The sequence below is a fragment of the Rhododendron vialii genome, chromosome 12a, assembly GCF_030253575.1.
Source record: "Rhododendron vialii isolate Sample 1 chromosome 12a, ASM3025357v1".
NCBI lineage: Eukaryota > Viridiplantae > Streptophyta > Magnoliopsida > Ericales > Ericaceae > Rhododendron > Rhododendron vialii.
In genome coordinates, this window is record NC_080568.1 from 28,178,868 (window position 1) to 28,203,341 (window position 24,474).

General features: G+C 38.0%; 2 protein-coding genes and 1 pseudogene across 2 annotated transcripts; 1 reads left to right on the forward strand and 2 right to left on the reverse strand.

Annotated features, from left to right (window-relative positions):
• Nucleotides 1-3,688: 3,688 nt before the first annotated feature.
• Nucleotides 3,689-5,202, forward strand: LOC131311960 (leucine-rich repeat receptor protein kinase EMS1-like). Its single transcript, XM_058339629.1, has one exon. It carries the CDS (start codon nt 3,765-3,767, stop codon nt 4,839-4,841), a length of 1,077 nt encoding a protein of 358 aa, XP_058195612.1. The 5' UTR covers nt 3,689-3,764; the 3' UTR covers nt 4,842-5,202.
• A 59-nt stretch (nt 5,203-5,261) lies between these two features.
• Nucleotides 5,262-12,175, reverse strand: LOC131309624 (ABC transporter A family member 7-like; annotated as a pseudogene).
• Nucleotides 12,176-13,594: 1,419 nt separating this feature from the next.
• Nucleotides 13,595-23,417, reverse strand: LOC131311958 (ABC transporter A family member 7-like). The gene is made up of 18 exons (XM_058339626.1): nt 23,247-23,417; nt 22,045-22,435; nt 21,856-21,935; nt 21,575-21,716; nt 20,942-21,061; nt 20,735-20,859; nt 20,029-20,184; nt 18,959-19,121; nt 18,754-18,879; nt 18,563-18,646; nt 17,555-17,928; nt 16,883-17,083; nt 15,996-16,105; nt 15,787-15,871; nt 15,334-15,462; nt 15,126-15,231; nt 14,902-14,990; nt 13,595-14,113 (listed from the first exon to the last, which is right to left on the reverse strand). Exons 1-18 carry the CDS (start codon nt 23,322-23,324, stop codon nt 13,814-13,816), a joined length of 2,859 nt encoding a protein of 952 aa, XP_058195609.1. The 5' UTR covers nt 23,325-23,417; the 3' UTR covers nt 13,595-13,813.
• Nucleotides 23,418-24,474: the final 1,057 nt, after the last annotated feature.

The window sequence follows — 24,474 nt, forward strand, 5'->3', positions numbered from 1 at the left end:
ACTTACTATTTGGAACTATCTAATGCATAATGTCCAAAATTCAAAAATGCATAAACCATGGGTTATATGTTTTATACTTTAGCAATTATTAACAATGGGAGCAATAATGCTAAATATTGTGTAGTGAATTGCTCTTAGACTTGATCCACTAAGACAATTCAAGTAATTCGATTGTTTTTATATTCTATGTAATTTACTATATTAAAAAATTATGTTAGTTTTTTCAATTCTTAGCACAAATGTTTTAACGTTGCTTAAAATGAAATTTTATGGTTGAAATGTGTTTAAAAGGTGCCCCCACTTACATAGTTTTCTGGCTACGCCACTGGAGAGAGATATGGATGAGGATGTATACTACATAAGGAGAGGGCTTAGATTAGAATTCTAAGGACGTTGTGACTCTTCCTTTTTGCTTATTATTAAGGGGAGTTGGAACGTCTTCGGTTCTTAATTTGAATCAAAGGGACAGTTCAAATCTAGATCAGTGTTTCAGACTCTCAGAACTCTCTGATTATACCAATATATGATCTAGATTTAGACTATCTTGTTCAGCCCAAAACTTGGATGGGAGAGTAACCGATTGAGACTAAAAACAGAGGATATATACTGAAAATGTGAGAAGATTCCAAGTGTAGATAATAGTAGTTTCTTTTGACAAATCTTCTGTACATTGGGACGATAAGAGTCCTCAATTTTCTATATCAGTCCTCAATTTTCTATATCAGACCTTTCTCATTGAGTTGTTAGTTCTTTTAGGCGTTCTAGAAACATTATTATTAAATCTAAGAAAGGGAAAAAAAAACAAAGGCATCATTATTTAATAAGCAAAAGCATAACTCTGTCCCTGACCATGATGCTTTTGATTTTATGATCCAAAATTTATGGTTAGAATGGAAGGATAATAAATATATATACCATTATGTATGAAGTGTTCCATATCAATAAAGTTTTGGATATCGTATTGGTTAGACCGTAAAAGTACATGTTTTCTTACTGATACGATATGCATTGGTACCGGTGCAATATATGGTACCATTTTCGAACTTATCGCCAAAGTTGGAGCCACGATTTCATTTTGGGTGGGGCCAAACCTAGAAGAAAAACCTTCAACTCACAATTAACCATATAATCCAATGATTTTCATTCCTTATCTAAATTAATCAAGATGGATATGGCGTATTTGAAATCCCCTAATATGCACTTTATAAGGAAGGAGAGTTAGAGAGAGAGTACAAAATCAAATAAAAGTATAAAGAAGACTTTTTTCTCTCTTAAATTTTAGGTGACATGACAGAGTCGCAAATAGATAAACAAGTGTTTAGTTAATTATTTACCTCCAAAGATGCTTGAAAACCTATATACCACTCTCAAAATATTTATTTTGTGCGCACGAACACACACACAAATATAAATAGGAAAAAAGGATCTCCTAGAAATGGAAGGTTTGGAGGAGAAAGACAAAAAGGAAGAGTTAAACCATGGTTGTATTTTTGACAAAAAAAAAAAAACATGGTGGTATTGATTAGTAGTCTACATCTCTAGAAAAAGAAAAGACTAGGCTTTGGGTGGCCTTGAATGGCTCTGCCACTGCTGATTACTATTAGTTTGATTTTTTTTTTTTTGCATTGAAAAAAACTAGCATAAATGTGTATTATTGAATGAGAATAAAATTAAAATTAAATGTGTATTTTAGAATTCCATATTTTTAGGAAAATAGTGTCCGAACACGCGAGATGAATAGCGTTGCTCTTTAATTACTCCTACTAATTAGCGTGTGAAATGGGAGAAGAATGAACTCTCGGCCTTGAATGGCAACTTGGCAAGACGCGAACAAGTACTCCCTCAATCCCACTTTGTTTCGCCAGTTTTCTTTTTGGGACGTCCTAAAAAATTGTGTATAACTCACAATTTATAATATTTTATATATTCAATATAGATCTTGTTTGATAGATCTCAATTCCTTTTTTTTGAACGAAGTTTTTGAAATCATAAATTTTTTTATAAATTGTGAAATATAAACAATTTTTTGGAACGTCTTAAAAAAAAAAAAAAACAGGCGCACTAAAGTGGAAAAGAGAGAGTACTTCAAAGATGATGTCCCCGGGAATGGACAAACTTGAACGAATACGGTGGGTGACCAGACCTCACCACACGGGACTTTTGGAATTTTCTTCGCAAAAGACCAAACGGAAAAAAAGTACCACATGAATTTTCTTTGGAACGTCATAAATAACTTTCTTTGCAAAAGACCAAACGTAACCTCTTTTTCTAGACAAACGGAAAAAAATACCACACGAATTTTCTTAGCAAAAAAGGCACATGAATGAGAGATGTTAGTCTCAATTTCAAACTAGCCAACCCTTTCAAATTTTTAACAACAATTCTGCAACCAGGCACTTGCACAAATTCACCCACATTCATATTAGAGCCTACATGCATTACACCTCTACTGTATGTGAGTTCCACCAAAAGATGTGAATATGTGTGTAAGTGTGTGTGGTTGAAAAATAATTGAATTTTTAAAGTTGTGGGCTTGATGATCGTGTAGTTGTACTCAAGTGTAATGTGATTGTGAGTTTAATTTCACCAAACAAATTTGTCCACGTAAATATTCAAGTTGATCCGAATCTTCTAAAAGCTTGATAAGTACATTTTTTTTTTCAAAAAAAATTGGTTAGACCTTTTATTTATATAAGTAAATATTTCGAAATGGTTCGTTTGGCTTTGTCAATGATTTTTGAGCGATTCGGCGACAACGGTGGCGTCGTTTGCCGCGAATTCAGGAATGATCGAGCTCAAGTTGAAAGATTTTTAACTTTGCTATAGTAACTCTTTATTTTCCAATAGTCACTATTCACTTGTTACTTATTATTTTAATATTTTTATTCACTATTCACTGCTACAATGACTCGGCTTAATATTTTTTTTATACTTTATTTGGTTTTACGACTCTCTTAGGGGTCTTATATGAAAGTTCTAGGGACAAATATAAATTATGATCCTTTAGGATAAAATGACCGAAAAAATAAAATATTCGCATCAATTTAAATTGATTGAAAATTAAAGCACTTAATTTTTTTAGACAATTTATAAATTAAAAAATAATAAATAACAAGCGAACAATTGCTCCGAACGAGATAGTTATGTGCTTTTTTTTTTTAGAATAGACAATAATACTTTTAATAGAATAATTTTAATATAAAGAATATGATACAATAGAAATTTTAAAAATAATTAATTAATACAATAAAGTAACTTTTTAATATATAAATTAGGTCCCATTCCGGAACGCAAAATAAGTACTTATTTTTTAAAAATGCAATTTCAACCTAAAAAACGATGAGCTTATTGAAATCTAAAAATATGCAATATGAATCTTGTTTGAAAGATCTCATAGATCTCATTGAGATCTTTAATACAATGCAAAAAAAATTTAAAAATTATTTTTTATTTATATTATTTTTAAATTTGAAAATGTAAATTAAATACTTATTTTTATTTACATTAGTTCAAAATGCAGAGAACCTCAGATGCTCTAATACTATAATATAATATAGGATGGACCCACCCGAAGAATTATAAGTATTCTTTAGACTTGAATTGTACTGTAGTTTGAATTGTTCTCCGTACTATTCAACGCGCAAGCAATCAACACTTTTGTCCGCTTTCCATATTTCAAAGTCACCCACGACTCATCCGTCAGTCAAATACTCTCTCTCTCTCTCTCAACAAGTATCCGTTCCTCTCTCTATCCCCCTTTCCCGATGGACCCAGTCCTCCAATCCATCCTCGCCGCCACCGGCGGCTTCTTCCTCGCCATGGTCTTACTCGCCGCCGTATGCGCCGCCCGCAAGAACAATCGCGGCGGACTCCCTATCACTAGCAGAACCCCAGCCCCAACGGAGCGGTCCTCCACGTTCTACCCCTCGTCCCTGAACCCGGTCTCCATGCCGGAGCTCGTCAAGGCGACCCGCAACTTCTCCCCGGACCTCATCATCGGCGACGGCAGCTTCGGCCTGGTCTATAAGGCCCGCCTTCCCAACGCCACTGTCGCCGTCAAGAAGCTCAGCCCGGACGCCTTCCAAGGGTTCCGCGAGTTCCAGGCCGAGATGGAAACCCTAAGCAAGCTTCGACACCCCAACATCGTCACCATACTCGGTTACTGCGCCACTGGTTCTGACCGCGTACTTATTTACGAGTACATAGAGAAAGGCAGCCTCGACCAGTGGCTGCTGGACACCACATCCGAGGCAGCCAGATTGAGGCTGCCTCTGTCTTGGGAAACTAGAGTTAATATTACTAGAGGGGTTGCCAGTGGGTTGGCCCACATGCATAATTTGGAAACACCCATCATTCACAGGGACATTAAAGCTAGCAATGTTTTGTTGGATAATGTCTTTGAGCCACACATTGCCGATTTCGGTTTGGCTAGGAGGATCGAGGGCACCCATTCCCACGTGTCGACCCAAGTCGCCGGGACAATGGGGTACATGCCACCAGAGTACATCCAGGGCGCTACCATGGCGACAGCCATGGGGGATGTTTACAGTTTTGGGATACTTATGCTGGAAATCGCGACTGGGATTCGACCGAATCTGCCGTTTAAGGTGGAGGAGGAGGAGGGGGATGGGAAGGAAGTGAGGTTGGTTGAATGGGCTAAAAAAAAGGTGGCTCAAGACCGGCACATGGATATTCTTGATGCTAATATCTCAAGGGAAGGGTTGAAGGAATCCGCGGTTGTTGAGTTCCTCCGGATTGCTATCTTGTGTACTAGTGACTCGTCCAAAGACAGGCCTCCTATGATGGAGGTGGTGGAGTTGCTGAATCGGATTTCGGTTTGAAATCGCACTTTTGGCTACTTTTCGCCGGTTGTGTGAGTGGTGTTGTTGCTTAATGCTTGTATGGGTGGGTGGTGTTGCCTAAATTTGATGAAGAGTGAGGGCAATGAGTTTGCTGCGGACCTGCGGTGTTCGTTCTGCTCATGGTCCTAACCAAATGAGGGCACGGAAGTGGATGTACATAGCTTACGGAGCCAAGCCACTTAGGTAAACTTAATAAGCTGGAATATTTCCCGTATTAGGATATGTTGTAAATCGTATCCGTGTTTAATATGTAGATAGGTTGATCTCTAGATAGTTTCATTTATCAAATCATTTAAGATAATAATCGAGGAGGAATGCTTAATCACTATTATCTTGTGCATACTTATTGTCAACAAGCACAAGTAAGACGTAGTTACAGGAAATGCTTTTTTTTTTTGCTCGGCAAGTTACAGGAAATGCTTTGCGTCTGGCATTCAAAACTCAGCCATGGAAATTACAATAGAATTCAAAATGGAAACAGCACTCTGGGTCAGATAGATGCTATTCAATTAGTCGCTCGACAACAATAACAACAACAACGACATGCCAATATAATGACATAAGAGAAACAAGCTTACAATAACTAACTGACTTTACAAAAATGCAGTATACAAATCAACAGGAGAAGATTGGTCAAGTTTTCAGGAACAGGAAAAGAAATAGAAAGGCTAAGTTGAGAGGTCACCATTCGTGACAAGTTGCGCTCTATATATGAATATACTTATGCAGAAAATCTTACGACTGTGCAGATAAATTTCCATTTTTCTTCGCCATTTTACTAAATCGAAGACCTATACTTCAACTAAAGCCCACAGAAATCAAGCTTTCAAAAGCAGAGAAAACAGTGCAAATGCACATGAGTTCACTCGGTTGCACAGAAAGATACTTCAAGTAAATGTATAACGTTGTAATCTGGCAATTAAGATAGCACATTGAACGCTTATTAGGTGCCGTGAGCAACCTTGATGAAGACATCCTCTAAAGTCGTATCTGCCAAACGGCCCAAACCCATGCTTGAACCGTGAACCTTCTCTTTGCCTTCTCAACTGCTTGGAAAACCTCTGCAATTCTGACTTCTTGTTTTGGGAGCTCAAACTTTTGGGTTCCAGATAAATGGTATATCTTGTTAGCATTCCAGGACAGATTCTTCACCAAGCTCTCAACTTCTTCGTGATTTGATGATGTCATCATTGTAAACACATAAGAACCTCCGTGTCTAGCCTTCAGCTTCATTCAAAAGCTTTTTTTTATTGATTATCGTAACATGTTAATGAAAATGCACAAGGCAATTCATGCTACTTAGTGCTAACTAATTTCATATTCTACTGGCTTATTAGAAACTGTACTTCAGCAACAGGAAATTCGAATTTTGGGCAGTGAGAACAGGAAAGGGTGGAGGCCACTGGCTCCATGATTAAAACTCAGCCTATTGTCCTTGAGGTTCTAGGGTCAATTCTGAGGAAAACCAATTTGTGCAAAAAAAAAGCCGAAGGTTAGCTTACCACCCAATCTACCTCTCCCCTTTAGAGTACCAGGAAAGGGTATAGGAGCCGATATACTAATGCACATCATGGGCAATTGAACACGAGACCTTGCACGAGATGTATATGTCAAGCAGAATTGTGAATGTGAAGGAAAGCAATGCTAGATGCTGCTTGCTTTCCTGATAGAGATGATGGAGAGGGTGCGCAGAGAAAAAAAACAACTCACTTTTGCATTCTGAAACTGATTTAAAATTGAGAGTTGTATGACAGAAAGCTTGTTATCGATTTTGTAATATTCTTGGACTAACATATTATATGCAACTATGCAAGTAAAAAGGGAGACGCATTCAAAAAAAGCAGACATGATTTGCCGAAGCAGCTAGCAGGATCCATTACGACAAAAACTGATTGACCATTAACGTGTTATTACTGTATGGCATATATTGCAAAGGTGTGGAAAAATCATGCATATTGTGGAGACAAGATTTACATTCAGACAACATTACCTCTTTGGGATTTTCCAATGCACTGCAAGCTGCCATCCACGAAAATTCCTAGTCGATCACACAAATGCTCTGCCTCCTCCATTGAATGTGCTGAAAGCATTTCGTAAAAGCTCAATCAATGGGATTACAAAGGGAAAAGGCAAGTGCTAAACTGTTACTGTACTTCTTTTACTGGATCATATAGCACTAGTAGAGTGAATAGTATTGGATATCAGGTACGAAAATTGATGAGAGACATTACTGGTTAGAATGATTGCCCGATTTTGCTGTGCTCGCTTCACGACACTCCATAAATTGTTTCTTGAAGCTGGATCCAGTCCAGTGCTTGGCTCGTCCATATACACTACCTTTACAAGATCTGCAAGAATTAGAAAATTATGAACACATAGGAGACTTGAGCACCCAAAAAAGGTATGGTATGGAGATTAAAGACGTACTTTGGGATCCCCAATCAGTGAAATGGCGACACTGAGCCTCCTTTTCATACCTCCACTGTACTTCCCAGCCTTTTTGTCAGCAACTCCTCCATGAAATAGGTTCACACTTCACACTCTTAAGAGATTCTTCCACTGCCTGAAGCAAAAGTAAACAATGGTGGGAAACAGTTCAAACATGAGCTAAAATCTTGGATATTGTACTAGTATAGATTGACGTTGAAATCAGGTCATTTAGCTCATTGGTAGTTCAATGACATCTTTCTAGATGTTACAAAGTGCAGCGCGATCGATGTGGAGATGCGTCATGCATGGTACTACCTTCCAACTACAAGTTCCTTTAAGCAGCACTAGTTCAAAAGGGCAAATAGAATCAAATTGACAACTTCAATAGGTAATATCGTCAACTTGGGATTACGCAGACCCTTTAAGGTTCTTAAGCCTTCCTTGCAAAAGCAAGTGCTCCCTTCCTGTCAGGGTTTCCCAGAGTAGGCTGTATAGTTGTCCAAGAAATTGAGAATGAAAAGACAGAAAAGTTACTGTAAAAATTCCAAAATTTAAGGAAAGGAAGATCAGTAAAACTGTTTTAGTGACATTGAGGAACATCTATGCTTACTCATGTTGCGGGCACACACCCATGCTGGTATAGATTTCATCCATCTGGGTTCGTATGTCCAGCCCTGAACATATGCCATGCCCGAGCTTGGCTCATTGAGCCCAATCATCTCTTGACAAACATACGCGACTGTGTGAGACTGCGTGAGCTTCTTTGCAAAAGAGCACCAACATTTTTCTATGGTATTAAAAGAAGAAAACGGAAACAAATAACCAGATATTTCCTAAAAGAAAGATTCCACGCAATGAAACATGATTGACAAAACAAGACAATGACTAATTGGGACCAAGCATACCAAATTAAGCACTCCCCTTGAGGGTTTCCATCTCTTTTTGGATACACCTTTTTGAGGTTATCGCAGATGATAGAATGATTTGTGCTTGATTCAAGTAGCAACTGTTCAACCTTCTCCCTCTGAGAAACAAAAGATGTATCATATATATGATGAAAGTACTAACAAACCTGACGCACATCCCCAAGAGAAAAAATCAAGGAGGCAAACGTAAATATATTTATGATGAAGGAATTATCATTTCTTTCTCAAAGACCTTTTCTTAATCAAAGATAAACATAGAAATGATAACCAAGAAACACCCACCTCTTGGGCAACATCAGGTATGCCCATTTCAATGAAAACATTAGGTCCCTGCCTTCCAAAACTAGGTCTCCTGAGGGATGGGATGAGGATGATAGCGGCTTCTTTCAGAAGTTTTTCAGGAAAAAAAAATGTGGACTTCTTCCAACTCCAGTTCCTGAAGAAAGCATGAGCAATGAAATCGAGTTCTATAGAAGAATGGCTCCATACATATAAAGCGAAGATCATGTGCAAGATGGAGAACAAGGAATTTGTCACCATAAATACATATATTGTTGCTGTGCAGAACAATTTTCAAGGCAATGCAAATATATGTTGTTGGGAAAAATATGTGGAATTTCTCACAAGTAAATCACAAAGGAAATAATAAAACTACAGTGAACGTAATCCAAATGCGCAAACCACAAACCAAACGAACACAAGGAATTTTTATGTGGTTCCCCCAAAGTGTGAGGTACGTCCACGTGATCTAAGTCCGATTCCACTATCAACAAATGTTCTTACAAATGGGTTTGCAAGAGATACAAGATCTCACAAACACCCTAAGGTGAATCTAACAAACTCCAAATGCAAAGAGGAAAGACCTCACCAAATAGATGAACAAAACCCTCCAATAGTTGCTGGAAATCGAGAGCGGGAAACAGAGAACAAACCAGCCCCAAATGTTGGCGGAGAGGATGCTGAATATTGCTTCAAGAGAAAGAGAGAATGGCTGCCCCAATCGGTTCTCTTACCCACCGAAAGACTAACACACAGTGCACTGAGCTTTTTTTTTTTCTTTCCAAAGGCTACTAACTTTTCTGATTGATTTTCCCCAAAACAGATGAAGACCAATTTAGCTTCCCAGAGATGCTTACCAAGCATGAGCATGTGCCAACTTGTGTAGAATATTCTACCCAAATACTAGTCCATACAAATATAACTCTTTTAGGCCAAACAAAATATTATTGGGCTAACAAAATATTGGGCTTCCACGAAGGTGGGAACCGGCAATATATATATCTGTAGGAAAGCAAATGCATATACTCTAACATGATCGGTGCATAAAATGTCTACTGTTAACCCATCGGGCATTCTTATAATATCTACCATTGGGCTCTCGTCCAGTCCACGAATTCTCATTTATTTTGAAAAAATCATTGTTCAATAGCTCTTCTGAAACTCTTACATAGGAAAAGAACAGATATGAAATTGATGGAGTGTAATCTCCGGTGTTGGTATGAGTATCTATCATTTCACATTATATCCCAACCGTATTCATGCTTCACCGGAAACGGCCAAAAATTAGGAATTTAGGAGTAACTGTGGTTGTAGATATTGGACGAACATACATGCCTTGAATATTCTAACTCATACGAACACGAATATGGGTGAAATGGAAAAAAAGATCGCTCACTGGCAATAATTGGAGAATGACCCATATAAAGCGATGAGAAGTGGTCCAAGTACAGAAGCGAAATCCAACGTGCGTCTAGTTGCAGGCTTGGGCATTTCTTTGACAAACTCTCAAATAGCATTTTTGTAGCAGGCCCAAGAAAATATTGGAGATAAGCTTTTGAAACCTGTAAATGAAATGCAGCAGATAAATCAATCGGTCCGATTGTCTGGCATACGATGCGATGCAGCACTACTTAACATTTTGCCTGATTACCTGCCTCATTGATGTTCTTAAGCCAATATTCGCCACAAGCCTACAACATCTGCGGACAGTGAAGGAGATCAACTGAACTTTATTTTGAGGGAAACAAGTACCAAATGGAGAAGTGCCAGCAAATCGATAAGGATGCATACAATAAAGACTGCAGTTCGCTGGGATAATGTCGCAAAGGTGTTACTCTGCAAAGCCCTCGTTATTACTCCACGAAAACCAAACAAAATGAAGCCTTGCATCCAATCAATTGAGGTCGGCTACCTTAAAAAATTTCGTGTTTTGCTATAGCAGGAGAGCTACATACATATTCCATGAAAATTACACAGAACACATAATAATCTTTTCGAACCACATCATCCCATGTTAATTTAGGCTTTCCCTCCCCTTGCATTTCTCTTAATGTCATAACTTTTCTTGGCTGTTGCATTGCACCTTCTAGTCAACAAAAACATTGCATAAATTATTATAACTGAGCGTTCTTTCCTTTCGCAGCCACCTTTTTAAATTATTATAAATTAAACATTGCATTTGGTGAGCAGGTGGTTCATAATCTGCGGAGGTCCTTGATTGCTAAGGTTAGTGTGAAGAACCAATTTATGACGAAAACCGTGTTTCCATCGGCTGTCTACAGCCATTACGTCAACACTGACAATAACCCAGTAAATGGGTAATGGGTATTTTACGCTATCTGTTCATTCGGGACCAGATTGGTGACGAAGGTTCATCGAGGCTCAAGATTTTTGGAAGAAGAGAATACTACTAAAATAAAATAAAATAAGAGCGGAGGATGAGAGTATTTGTATTACACTTAAACTAAAACAACAACAACAACAAAATAACAGAACCCATCTAGTCTCCGATCATTGAGGCTATGGGCGGAAGATGATTGATGATTGGAGACAGACCTAACCTTTGGCAATATATGCACAAAGTGGCTACTTTCAGAATACCACTGAAACAGTGGCCCCCCTAAACCTCCAAGAACCGAGGAGCTACAGAGACGTTTTGTTGTAGAACCATGCCCCCAAATCAAAGCCAAATGGCATCAGAGAGGCGCCTAGAGACCCAAATCAATTTATGTGCACTTGAATTCAAACTTTTTTTTTTGCTTGGTATAAAATGGCTAGTACATATCCCTATATATACTATTCCATAGAAGGCTCTAATACAAATATATTTTCATATAAGATAAACTTTGGATAATTTTTCATATAAAATAAATTTTGAGATAATTCTAGAATAACATGTGACTAATTAATTCTCACAAAAAACTCTAAATATTTCAAAAGGATTAACTAGATATTTTAGAGTTTCTAAAAACTAAATATTTATATATTTTTAATAATATCTTCCATTTTGGGTTTTGACAATTGGACTTATTTGGAGTTAACTTTCTTGTGAAAAAGTACTAAACTTAGTCTATGCTTCAACAATGTTGTAGACACCCCAATTTGGGCTTCTAGATTAGTTTACTTTCGGTTCTTGATTCTCCGATGATGAAACGGATCAAGAACACCCTGGAAATGTTAAGTGTTTGAGCTTCGAGTGTTGATACCCTTTTTGAACCCTTAAACCTAGCCTAAGCCTTTTAAACCCGCCCCCCCCCCCCCCCCCCAAAAAAAAAAAAAAAAAAAAACCCTACTAACACGCGTTGGTTGGGATCCAACGCGCATGGGTCAAAGTGACAGGTATTGGTCAATTGGTCAGGTTTGACCGTGGACCAGCACAGGGTGGCTTGGACTCGCGCACGCTGGTCAACGCGTTGACTCACATGCGCAAGTCCCAGACTCGCGCGCGCTAGTCAGCGTCTGGTCAAACTTGTTTTATTCAGGATGCAGAAGTCATTATCAGTAGAGTACAGCACCACGTTGGAAGCTTCCATTTTGCCTGAAAAGCAGTATTCGGACAAAAGGTGTCCACATTCCACATATCTCCCACCAACCTTTCCAAAACATGAAATTTGGCCACCAAGCCAAGCCAACCATTACTTGGTTGGTTGTACCTATCCTTCTCTTATAAATACCCATCTCCTTTGTTCTTCCAAAGGTGACCAAGTTGAAAAGCTCCAAGCACAAAGTTCTAACCCTAGTTTATTGTTCATCTTTTCTTTGCCAAACAAAGACACATTAGCAAGCAACACACCTAGCAACATACATCCATCCACCATCAAACCTCAACTCAAAGCTCAAACACTCTTCAAACCTCAAAAACCAAAGGTATAACACCTTTGTATTACTCTGTTCTGATCCCTGAGGGAGGCTGACAGAGTCAAGACCAGTAATCAATACTAGTCCTTACCCTAAAGCTGACAAGGTTTCAAAAACCGTAGTGGCAAGGACCAGCGCGCGCCGATCATTAGTACGCGTGCGCCACTCTGTGGCGGAGCGCGGAGGTCTTGCGTGGAGATTGGTGCCTTATTGTTTTGTGTTCTACTTTGTATATAAGTCACTGTAAGCATGCTAACAACCAGTTTGCTGCTTTCCTTAGATAAAACTGTTAGTTTGTGTTTAATATTCATACCTACTGCTGTGGAGTACTCCTGGGGTCTTTCTGGACATATCCCAAAACCCAGAAATATCTAAACCAAACACTGGTTAAGTGGTTCATACCCGCGCGCGCAGGTCTGTCTCTGACCAGTGGCTGGCCTTACATAGGTAACTAGACCCTTGGTATCTATTTTTATCCCCACACTGTCTATGTGGTGGGGTGTTTTATTAATTTGTAGGGCTTTTCAGTCTTTAAACTGTGTAGTGTAACTACAATAACTGTTTGGTTTGTCCTGAGTGAGCACTGATCTTTCCAAAGCCTAGAGGAGGATAAAAACAAAGCCTGTAAGAAAGGCACATCCGCGCGCGCGTATTGCATATTGGCGCACGCAGGTCGGAAGCGCGTGCAGTGGCTTTGGTCAGTGTATGTGAGTTTCTTCTTGCGCATGTCAAGTTTGGAACTGTGCACTGGGTTTGCTCTTTTGGATAGAACCAGGTTCTATCCATTTATTGCTTTCGCATCCATACTATCGATCACATCTTGCAAAGTGTTACAGTTTTAATCCCCATTAAACTGTTCTCCCGCCCTAAATGGCTAAAGAATTGATTAATCAAACAGAATCGCAAACGTTTTCGCAAATACCTAAGTAGAGACTGATCTCCGGATTGGGCGAGAGGGGTGCCTTAAAACTCTTTCCCTCTCGTAATGTGGCAACCTAGATATGGTTATGACCGACTGGTGCCTTCACCTTTTTCAAATCAAACAGTGCAGTGAGTGTTTCAAGTTCGGTTCCTTGGGTGTCGGACCTTCAAACCCAAGTGGCAACTCTAAATTGAGCACTCGTCCCGCTAGCGCTCCCTCGATCCGCCTATTTTTCAGGACACGTTGCCCACAAACGTTAATCATAATTAATATATAATTAAAAAGTAGATATACCTAATAATATCAACCAACTATGCTTACTTTTAAAAAAAGTTTTTAAGACGCAAAATTTTAAGTATCTCAATTGGAGCCTATTACATTAAGGCTAAAGAAAAGTCAGGCAAAACACAATCGAAGTATGAAAGTGTTTGTAGTTTTTTCTAAAAAGACAAAAAAGAGTATGAATAACAAAAAAAAAGGAGTGTGAATATCAATTCCCATTTAGAAAAGCTAGGGTGTGTGTGTGTATCTGACAATTAATAGAGCTCGTTGGACGATTGAGCACCGCGAGCAACCTTGATAAAGACATCCTCTAAAGTTGTATCTGCCAGACCCCAAGCTTGAACTGTGAACCTTCTCTTTGCCTTCTCAACTGCTTGGAAAACTTCTGCAATTCTGACTTCTTGTTTTGGCAGCTCAAACTTTTGGGTTCCGGATAAATGGTATATCTTGTTAGCATTCCGGGTCAGATTCTTCACCAACCTCTCAACTTCTTCTTCGTGATTCGATGATGTTGTCATTGTAAACACATAAGAACCGCCATACCTAGCCTTCAGCTGTCACTCAGAAATAAAAATATGGAATTTTCGTAAGATTTTAACGAAAAAGTAAGAGGCAATTCTTGCTTATAGTGCTTACTAAGTTGCTAACAAATTTCATATTCTACCGGCTTATTAGAAGCTGCGCTTCAGCAACAGGAAATTCAAATTTTGGGGCATTGAGAACAACAGGAAAGGGTAGGAGGCCACTGGCTCCATGATTAAAAACCAGCCTATTGACCTTGAGGTTTAGGTTCAAATCTGAGGAAAGTCACTTTGTGCAGATAAAGCCGAAGGTAAGCTTACCACCCATCTACCTCTCCCATAGCCGCAATTAAGGAGACCAAACTTGTGGTAGCTTTTGAACACAAGACCATACACAAGATATATATTTCAAGCATAATTGTGTGCTGCTTGCTTTCCTGACAGAGATGATGGAGAGGGTGCATCAAGAACCAAAAAAATAACTCACTTTTGCATTCTGCAACGTCCTTAAAATTGAGAGCCGTATGGCAGCTTGCTATCAATTTTGTAATATTCTTGGACTAACGTATTATATGTAACCATGCAAGTAAAAAGGGAGACATACATTCAATAGATCAACGTGATTTCAAAAATTTTGCTGAAGCCTTTGGTACAGCCGTACATATACAGTAATGCAAATTTTAAGCAGCTATTCAGGATTCATTTCGACAAAGAGTGATTGACCATCAAGGTGTTCGTGCTGTATGGCATATATTCTAAAAGGTGTGGAAAAATCATGCACATTGTGGAGCCAAGCTGCGAGTACATTCAAACAAAATTACCTCTTTGGGGTTCCCAATGCACTGCAAGCTGCCATCCACAAAAATTCCTAGTCGATCACACAACTGCTCTGCCTCCTCCATTGAATGTGCTGAAAGCATTTCAGAAAGCTTAATCAATGGGATTGCGAAGGAAAAGGGCAAGTGCAAAACTGTTACTAGTGTAATTGGATCAAATAACACTTGTAGAATGAATTGAATGTTTATTGGGTACGAAAGTTGATTACTGGTTAGAATGATTGCCCGATTCTGTTTTGCTTGCTTCACAACGTCCCATAAATTTTTTCTTGAAGCTGGATCCAGTCCAGTACTTGGCTCGTCCATATATACAACCTGTACAAGATTTTCAAGAATTAGACAATTATCAACACATAAGATCGTTTGCACCAAAAAAGGGCAAGAGCATGGAGGAAGCTATGTAGATTAAAGACATACTTTGGGATCCCCAATCAGTGAAATGGCAACACTGAGCCTCCTTTTCATACCTCCACTGTATGTCCCAGCTTTTTTGTCGGCAACTCCTCCATCAAATAGGTTCACACTCTTAAGAGATTCTTCCACTGCCTGCAGCAAAAGTATACAACAGTGGGGGGGGGGGGGGGGGGGGTGAAATTCAAACATGAGCTAAATCTCAGATATTGTGCTAGTGTAGGTTGATGTTACTCAAGTCATACAATTTTTAGCTCATATCAGCATTGGTAGTTCAATGACATCTTTCTTGAGGTTACGAAGTGCAGTGTCTTGTGGAGATACATCATGCATGGCACTACTTTCCAACAACATGTTCCTTTAAGTAGCAGCAGATTTTTATTTTTTATTTTTTATCATTTTTCATCATAAGGGAAAATAGAATCAAATTAGCAACTTCAAAGATAAATAATAACTTACCTGGGATAATGCAGACCCTTTAAGGTTCTTAAGCCTTCCATAAAAAAGCAAGTGCTCCCTTCCTGTCAGGGTTTCCCAGAGTAGGCTGCATAGTTATCAAAAGAAATGGAAAACAGGGCAGAAAAATTACCAAGAATTCTGCAACTGAAAAAAATGAAGACCAGTAAAACTGTTTTGTTTTGTTTACATTGAGGAACATCTACACTTACTCATGTTGCGGGCATACACCCATGCTGGTGTAGATTTCATCCATCTGGGTTCTTATGTCCAGCCCTCCAACATATGCCGTGCCCGAGCTTGGCTTAATGAGCCCAATCATCTGCTCACACAAATACATGACTGTGAGATTCTTAGCACCAAGATTTTTTATGGTATTGCAAGAAGAAAACAATCAAATAACCAGATATTGCCTTCAAGAAAGATTCCATGCAATGAAACATGGTTAATACCAAAATTTAGGAACACAAACGAAGCAGGACTGACAAATTCAAGACACCGCATCTTTAATGACTAATTTTGAATCCATTGTTAAAAAATATGTGTACTTTTTGTGCTATTGTGATACTAAAATCATGGAATTGCAAACGGAAAAATCATATATGGATAGAACCTGAAACTCACATGCAGATGATCAGGGCTAGCATTTCACACTATGTCCCTAAGATAGATTTGTCCGTGCTATGGGGCTTACGGAATCTTTGGACGTCTATCTCCCAGTACACTCAAATATGAAGACTCAAGACTCAAAAGGATATGGAAAACCAATCCAAGAACCTACTCTCTAATTTTCTTATTAAAACTCCTCTCTAAAATGAAAATGGAACCTCATATATATAGTTGTTCATGACTCTTCGTGGAAGAAGTAACACAACTATTCATCCGACTAGACGTCGCCGCACGGACACAACTCTCGACAATGGTAACTCTTCAAAATAACTAATCAAACTCTATAATTTCCATTCACATAATGGTTCATCAAACCATTTTTCCAACATCCATGTGGTAAAATAAAAATACAACTAGAAACACTCAATGGTCCCTAAATAAGACGAGAAGTAATGTATGCATCAGTTTAAGACAGAAGACCATTTTATACCATATTAATAAAAGAGGTTTTGCCAGCACCATTGGGACCAAGCATACCAAAGCACTCCCCTTGAGGCAAAGCAAGTGACATCCCCCTCACTGCAAATTTCTCAGGGTTTCCATCCCTTTTTGGATACACCTTTTTGAGGTTATCGCATATGATAGAATGGTATGTTTTTGGTTCAAGTAGCAACTGCTCAACCTTCTCCCTCTGAGAAAGAAAAGATGAATTGTATATAAGAATAAGATGAAGTTATTAACAAACCTACGTACATCCTAAAGGGAAAAATCAAGGGGCAAATGTACAGATACATGAGATGAAAAAAACATTCAGATGGAATTTAGAAAAGCAACACCAAGAGATCACTTATTGGATGAACGAATAGTACAAAAACCATCATCTCATGCAGTTTTGGACTGTGAAGACTAGTTTCAGATTGCAGAAAAAAAGGTGGTTCAGTAACAAATAATATAACATGAAGAATGCTTTTAAATTGGTAGAGATAGCTCAAAGGTCCACAATTTATATGTCAAAGATCTGAAAGTGATGAGAGCACCTTGTCCAACACCATGCAAGTTATATGAATTGACCGCAATATGTTTGGTACAGTAATTATCATTCCATTTGCAAAGACCTTTTACTAACTAAAGATAGATAAACGATAACCAAGAAACACTCTACCTCTTGGGCAACATCAGGTTTGTCCATTTCAATGAGAACTTTAGGTCCCTGCAATCCGAAACTAGGTTTCCTAAGGGATGAGGATGATAACAGCTTCTTTCGGAAGTTTTTCAGGAAAAAAAGTGGACTTCTTCCAACCCCACTTCCTGAGGATATGACTAGATCAATGTAGTACGCAACAGAAAGAACCACCAACCACTCCTCAGACATGATTATTAAAGCATCTTTCATCCCATTATTGTTATCACTTAAGTCTCCCCATTGCATCCCATGAGTCCCCATAGTGCTCCCCGAGAAAGCATACTGTGAAAACTCATATAAACCCCGATATAGAGAAAAGCCAGGGTATAACTCCATAACAATAACCCATCCTCCTACAATATTGAAAGATAAATAAAATTACTAAAATGGTATCCAGCGAAACTAAAACGAAAAGGACAAACAAGCAAAGGAAAAAAATCTGAAATACCAACAGATCCTAGAAAAGGTGTACCCCCCAGTTATACTTAAACCAGAAACTAAACATGACCAGATGATCATGCTCATCCCATCTGTCAAATTCATTTGGATATTTGAAGCAAAAGTTCCATGCAAGGCACATCTCTTAGGTTGTGTCCACCACATGTAATTTGGAGCATCACATTTTCTTCAAAGATGAAAATGCATTTGTGGCCTTGGAAAATTCACCTGTCTGGATCCACATTAGCATTGGAGTGCTTTGGCACAAACACAACCAGAAAGTTCATTCAAATCTTCATTAAGAAATTTTTTATGCACGACTTCTTATTCCGCAGGATAGCAGTAGCGATTTAAATTTATTTTTACTGCAATACTTTTTGAGAAGTTAGTGAAATTTCAGAAACATCTTCAATGAGACTAGTTGCATTTTTTCAAAAGTTAACATGTCCAGCTACAATATGAACCTTTAGAAAATGATATTTACTCAGATTGAAGGAAAAGTAGGGACCAAGTATACCACTAAATGTAGTTAAGATTTCTTCAACTTACTTGGGAATGATGTATCCTGAATGAAGTACTGGAAAAGGAACGCTCCAAAGAGGCCAGTTGCAAAAACCACGACATACCCAATTACTGTGATCATGAAATTCAATTCATCATCATCTCTAGTTGTTCAACAAATCTTAAAATGAAAATAATTTGACCACTCTAACGATTACCAAGAAGAGTTGAGACCAAACCTGCAGCAGTCTTCACGTCTGAGAAGACGGAAGCAATTAGAAAAGCCATTGAAATTTGCAAGTTTATGCACAAGAAATAAAACACAAACTGGATGCTGTAGTCATTGAGTGTGAAGAATTTTAAACCTGCATACAAATCTATTGCCTTAGAGGGGCTTGATTCAAAGTCGGAAGGAAGAAAGCAGTTCATTTGCTGTCTTATTACCTATAACAGAGCCAAATATCACAAAACATAACATGTAGGCCAAAGACAGAGCAAGAAAATAAGCATAAGTAATCATCCAATAAGGACCATCGCCAAGCCCATGCATTTTCATCATGATTCTTATCTTTTGTTGCTTATCGTAAACCAAAGATGTCAATATGACCTGCATAGAAAGGGAATTTTCTTAAAAGCAGTAATTATATTTGAGCTTCAGCAATTTAACTGAAAAATGAGCTTCTTCTTGATATTTGGACCAGCAAATAAAATGATCTTACTGAAGTACATGAAAGTTTTTTGTCAGAAGGGTCACCATAGTCATATATATTGCACAGTAACTGATCCAGATTAAAAGAATATTCTGTGATCAGAATTGTAGTACTCTAAACCCGTAATTAGAAAATAAATCTTGGACTGAAGAAATATAGCACTTTGTATCTTTAACCCAGACAAATTATGAAGAAAACATGAGAAGTAAATTTGAGTTTTGTGGAGGAATAGCTCCGTAGCTCCATAGATACAAAGTAAAAGATCATGTGCAATATAGAGATCAAGGAATTTGCCACCACAACCAAACGTATTTTTACTATGCAGAACAGTCTTTCACGGCAATGCAGATATATTTAGTTATACATACACACATACATACATATATACACACACACACACACACACACATATCTTTAGGAAAGCAAGCACATAAATTTCAACATGATAGGCACAAGAAAAGAAGTCAAGTATATACGGATCTGGCATTTCTAGAATATCTATCCATTAGGCTCTCTTCTAGTCCACGAAATGTCATTTATTTAAAAACTAGAAGATCCAAATCGTTGTTCAATCCTAAAATACACAGATAGAAAACCAACAGAAACAATTTGAGGGAGTGAAATCAGCGGTATGGTTCGAGTTTCTATCATGTCGCATCGTTTCCCAACAATGTTCATGCTTCACCGGAAACGAAGAATAATTTTGAGTAAATGTGGCTGAGGATATTGGAAGAATATACATGCATAAGATATTGTACTACAAACCAACACCAATATTGTGAAATCGAAAAACAGATTACTCACAGGAAATAATTGGAGAATGACCCACGTAAAGAAAACTGGTCCAAGTATGGAAGAGAAATCCAAGGTGAGTTTGGTTGCAGGCTTGGGCATTTCTTTGACAAACTCAAATATTATTTTTGCACCAGGCTTAACGTATTGGAGATAGGCATTTGATACCTGTAAATGAATGAAGTGGATAAATCAATCAGTCTCATTGTTTGTCATTCAATGCACCACTACTTAACATTTACTTGATGTTGTTAAGACAATTTCTGGTAAAACATCTGTGAACAGTTAAGGAGATCCACTGAATTTTTAGTCTGAGAGAAACAAATAACAAAATGCAGAAGTGCTATTAATTCCCTCTTTGCATTCATGGATCACAAATTGATTAGGAACCATACAATAAAGACCACAGTTTGTTTGGGTAATGTTGCAAAGGTGTGAAGCCATTGTTATTCCTCACGAAAACCAACCCAAAATAATTGTTGCATCTCAATCATAAGAGTATCACTATTATTCATATCATTATTCATTACATATGTATTGTACTAGCCTTCCGCTTGGTGCTTCCTGAACTTTGTTCCTTCAAAATTTCCGATATGTAATGGTCATATCAAGTACAGAAGTTTAGACTGGTCAAGTGGAGATAAAAACGATATATATACTAAGGCAAGGATTACAAAGTAGTCGAAAGTAGCACAGTTATGAAGTTCAGAATACATACCAAATTCACTGAGCGAGGAACCCGCATCAATGCAAGAGGGGCATTGCCAGTGTTATTGTTATATGTAGAATTGTACCATATACTCAAGTTGAAGTTATTAAAATCGGAGTTCAAGAAATCATAAGCTGCAAAAATAAATAAAACTGCATGTAGTTCACTTGTATAAAACCCTAAAACCATTTAGTAAGAAATATCTAGTAGACGAACCTGCTACAATCTCATTTGTCTTCCCTTCTGAATTCCCTTTCCGGTAGCCCTTATATAGCTCATCATTAACTTCAGAAGAACTATTGCGCCACAGATTTTGACCTTGAACACATATAGCCTCTAGATTGAAGACAAAAAAATAATAATAAGCAAAGAAAATGTTATGAAGATTATACTCAACAATACAATCAAAGAGAAAAGGGATCATCAATAGGACAAAACTTTGATGAACAAGATGTACTCTCCTATGTGACATAGTCCATAGATCAGATGAGTTCCACAGGTAGGTTATAGAAATCAATAAAAAGTGGTATTTTTGCTTTTTAATATTTTTTTTTAATTTGTGCCTCCCAGAGGTATGTCAGTCATCTAGAAGATTTTGGAATAGTTGGGCATTCAAAAGGGAAGGATGGAACCATGAATAGAGACCTCAACGTAGGGCCCATAGAATGGAAAGCTTTCCCTACTATGTGAAGGTTAGCTTAGTTCTTGTTCTATACACTCTGAATATGCAGTTCAGTGTGACTCTTAACTTCTAAACGGGTTCAGTATACATGTGATGCAAACCTGATTTGAGCTACAAAAATTATAATAAGACCAATTAAATTACAGCTCATATTGCTTGAACAATACCCTGTGTAGCACCGGGAGCAAACTGGATGGAAACAGGAATCGCAGAATTTGCAGAGCACTGAGATTGGAGACGATAGAGTGGTTGATTTGAAAAGAAAGCTGGTTCAAGAAAATTGGTATCTGCAGTCTCTGTGTCTGATCCCTGAGAAGTTTCAAAACTACATTAGCAGCAAAAAGAAAACAAAGACATGAAAATCAAGGAGGATAATGTCAGATATCGTCATAACTAAATGTTATGGCTTCGGAAGAACAGGAACACCAAAAGAAGGAAGGCAACTTACTAAGGCATAATAGGCTAAGCTATCCAAAATATCGGAGGAATTCAAAGTGGAAGAGCTAGTGAACAAATTCCCAGCCAGCCCTATTAACATTTAAACAACAAATAAACCATTTAGTAATGCAAAAATTAGATAAAACAAAAAAGGAGAGAGAGAGAGAGAGAGAGAGAGAGAGAGAGAGAGAGAGAGTACTTTCTCCGAGAGTTTGGTTATTCCCAGTAAGAAGAATACTTGCAGGGCAGGAACCAGTATTCCTGCATGACTGATCCGGTAAGTCTGTGAATGAAAGAAAATCAGTTCTTACAGCACGATACTCAGGAGCTGGTATTTGCAAAAGGGGAGGCCACTCTGGGGGACTAGGAACGGGACAGCTGCTCGCTTGATCCAAGGTTGAGTACTGAATCCCACAAACCTTCTCAGTGCTATCACATTGACCATTACCATTACTATCAAGACAAGTGCAGCCACACTTGAATTTGTCACTATCCAGTACATGGTTAATCAATATTTGCACGAAAATAAGTATCAAGCAAAGTAAAATTGGGAATAAGATGAGCCTAATATTTGTCTGTATATTCCGTTTCTGCAAAAGCGAAAGAAAAACAAAAAAAAATAGTAAGCACGAGAATATCACTGCAGAAGTCTAAAAGAAATACTTCTGAAGCCCAGAAATTCCATTTGCAAGAAATTAAATTCTACATCCAATAGCTGTACAAGCAATAACTACATTGAACATAGGTAATTTTCCATCAGGCCCAAATTTGATGCGAGATCAACGAGGAAAACATCCACGGCTCCAATAAACAAGGCAATTTTAATCTAAGGTAATTAATTAGGCAACATACACAATACTGCCTTCTCAAACATATGCAATAGTAAACCCTCTTTTAGAGATTTGAACTTCGAAAAATTGTTATTCCTAGACCTCATATCCTCAAGGAGTTCCTCGTTAAGTTGTGTATGTATGTGAAACCGTAGGTTCATCAAGTTGTACCGGTAACTAAACCTTTTTTTATCCACAACACACATTGCATACATTAACCACACATTGCATCCACCCACCATATGCACCATATATAGCTTTCTCCTAAGCAAATATAAAACACCGCTACGGTAGACACCATGTGCACCATATATAGCTTTTCTCCCAAATTGGAAAGGATACGACTCTGAGGACATGGATCAAATTGAGTTGAGTTTAATTTGCATCAAATTCAAAGTTCAAGTTTAATTGCTGAGTTCAAGCATCGAAACATACAACAACGGGCATCTGACTCAAGTATCCAGTCACCAACAAATCGACTACACACACACACACATACATACATATATATATATATATATATAGAGAGAGAGAGAGAGAGAGAGAGAGAGAGAGAGAGAGAGAGAGAGACCTGGAAGGTCAAGTTTTTCCTGAGCAAAGCGTCGGCTCGTGTCCAGAAGCTCGCACGACCACGTGATTTATCCGCCATTGATACTCTCAGTCTCTCTCTCTCTCTCTCTCTCTCTCTCTTGAAATGTGACCGTTGAAACCAAAATTCGAGCCAAGCAAACGTCGGGTGGTTCTCTCTCTCTCTCTCTCTCTCTCTCTCTCTCTCTCTCTCTCTCTCTCTCTCTCTCTCTCTCTCTCCAAGCAAACGTCGGGTGGTTCTCTCTCTCTCTCTCTCTCTCTCTCTCTCTCTCTCTCTCTCTCTCTTATGCAGAACTAGAAATGGGCAATTCTATTTGCATGACACAATTTACTCCATACAACTATGGGCAAATTCTATTTGCATTCCACAATTTACTTCATACACCCATTAAAATTCTTGACAATTCACATACAAATATGTCCTAGTGTGTAATGACTATACTTTCCCTATAATTTCTACCTAGAACTCACATACTAAATTCGTTTCGGCGTCGCGACCATCATGGGCCTTGGTGCAGTTATTAAAGTAATCTGGACCGTTCATGTTTTAGGACTCGCCGAATATATCATTCTTTTAAAAAATCAGCTTAATCGAATATCGATAGATACATCAAAACTTAAATTTTGTTTTATATAAAGGAAGGTAATGATTTTAAAAATTAAACTGTCCATGACTATCTATTTTATAATACAAAATTCAATTTTTGATATACTTATTGATGACCGATGAAGCTGATTTTTTTGCATAAATGATCTACGCTCGCAGCAAGCCCTACAATACAAACCACTCTTATCCTTCAATCCTCTTCCTTCCTTATTTCTCTCATTGGAAAACCAATCAATATATGGAAAGTTTGTCTCCTAAAAACTTTGATCCATTGCAAGGTTTCTTAGCAATTGATGAAGATGCACCAATGAAAGCAAATTCGATTTCAAACGCTGTGGTAGTGGAGAAGGGAGTTGGCGCATGCCACGTGGACATATTTTTGCTCAAAAAATTCTAGAGTTCAAATAATTTTGCTTATTCTTTCTCAAACCTAGTTTATCTCAACACTCACTATCAATGACGATGTTCATTTCGAAAGCCGTGAGTGGGATGTTTCATTCACGGTATCACGATAAAATTTTCATTCAGTCTTGTAATTCTAACAAATTGAAAATTGTTCGGTCAATAAGATTTGAATTATTTAGAAATAGCTCCAACGTTGAGT

What these genes read in the sequence shown, in the direction of transcription:
- LOC131311960 (XM_058339629.1), top strand. Translation starts at nt 3,765, where the DNA reads ATGGACCCAGTCCTCCAATCCATCCTCGCCGCCACCGGCGGCTTCTTC.
- LOC131311958 (XM_058339626.1), bottom strand. Translation starts at nt 23,324, where the DNA reads ATGGCGGATAAATCACGTGGTCGTGCGAGCTTCTGGACACGAGCCGAC. An exon ending in GGTGTATGCCCGCAACATGA is followed by an intron (nt 15,872 to 15,995) that starts GTAAGTGTAGAT and finishes ATAACTATGCAG; the next exon opens with CCTACTCTGGGAAACCCTGA. An exon ending in AAGGGTCTGCATTATCCCAG is followed by an intron (nt 15,463 to 15,786) that starts GTAAGTTATTAT and finishes CTTTTGCTGCAG; the next exon opens with GCAGTGGAAGAATCTCTTAA.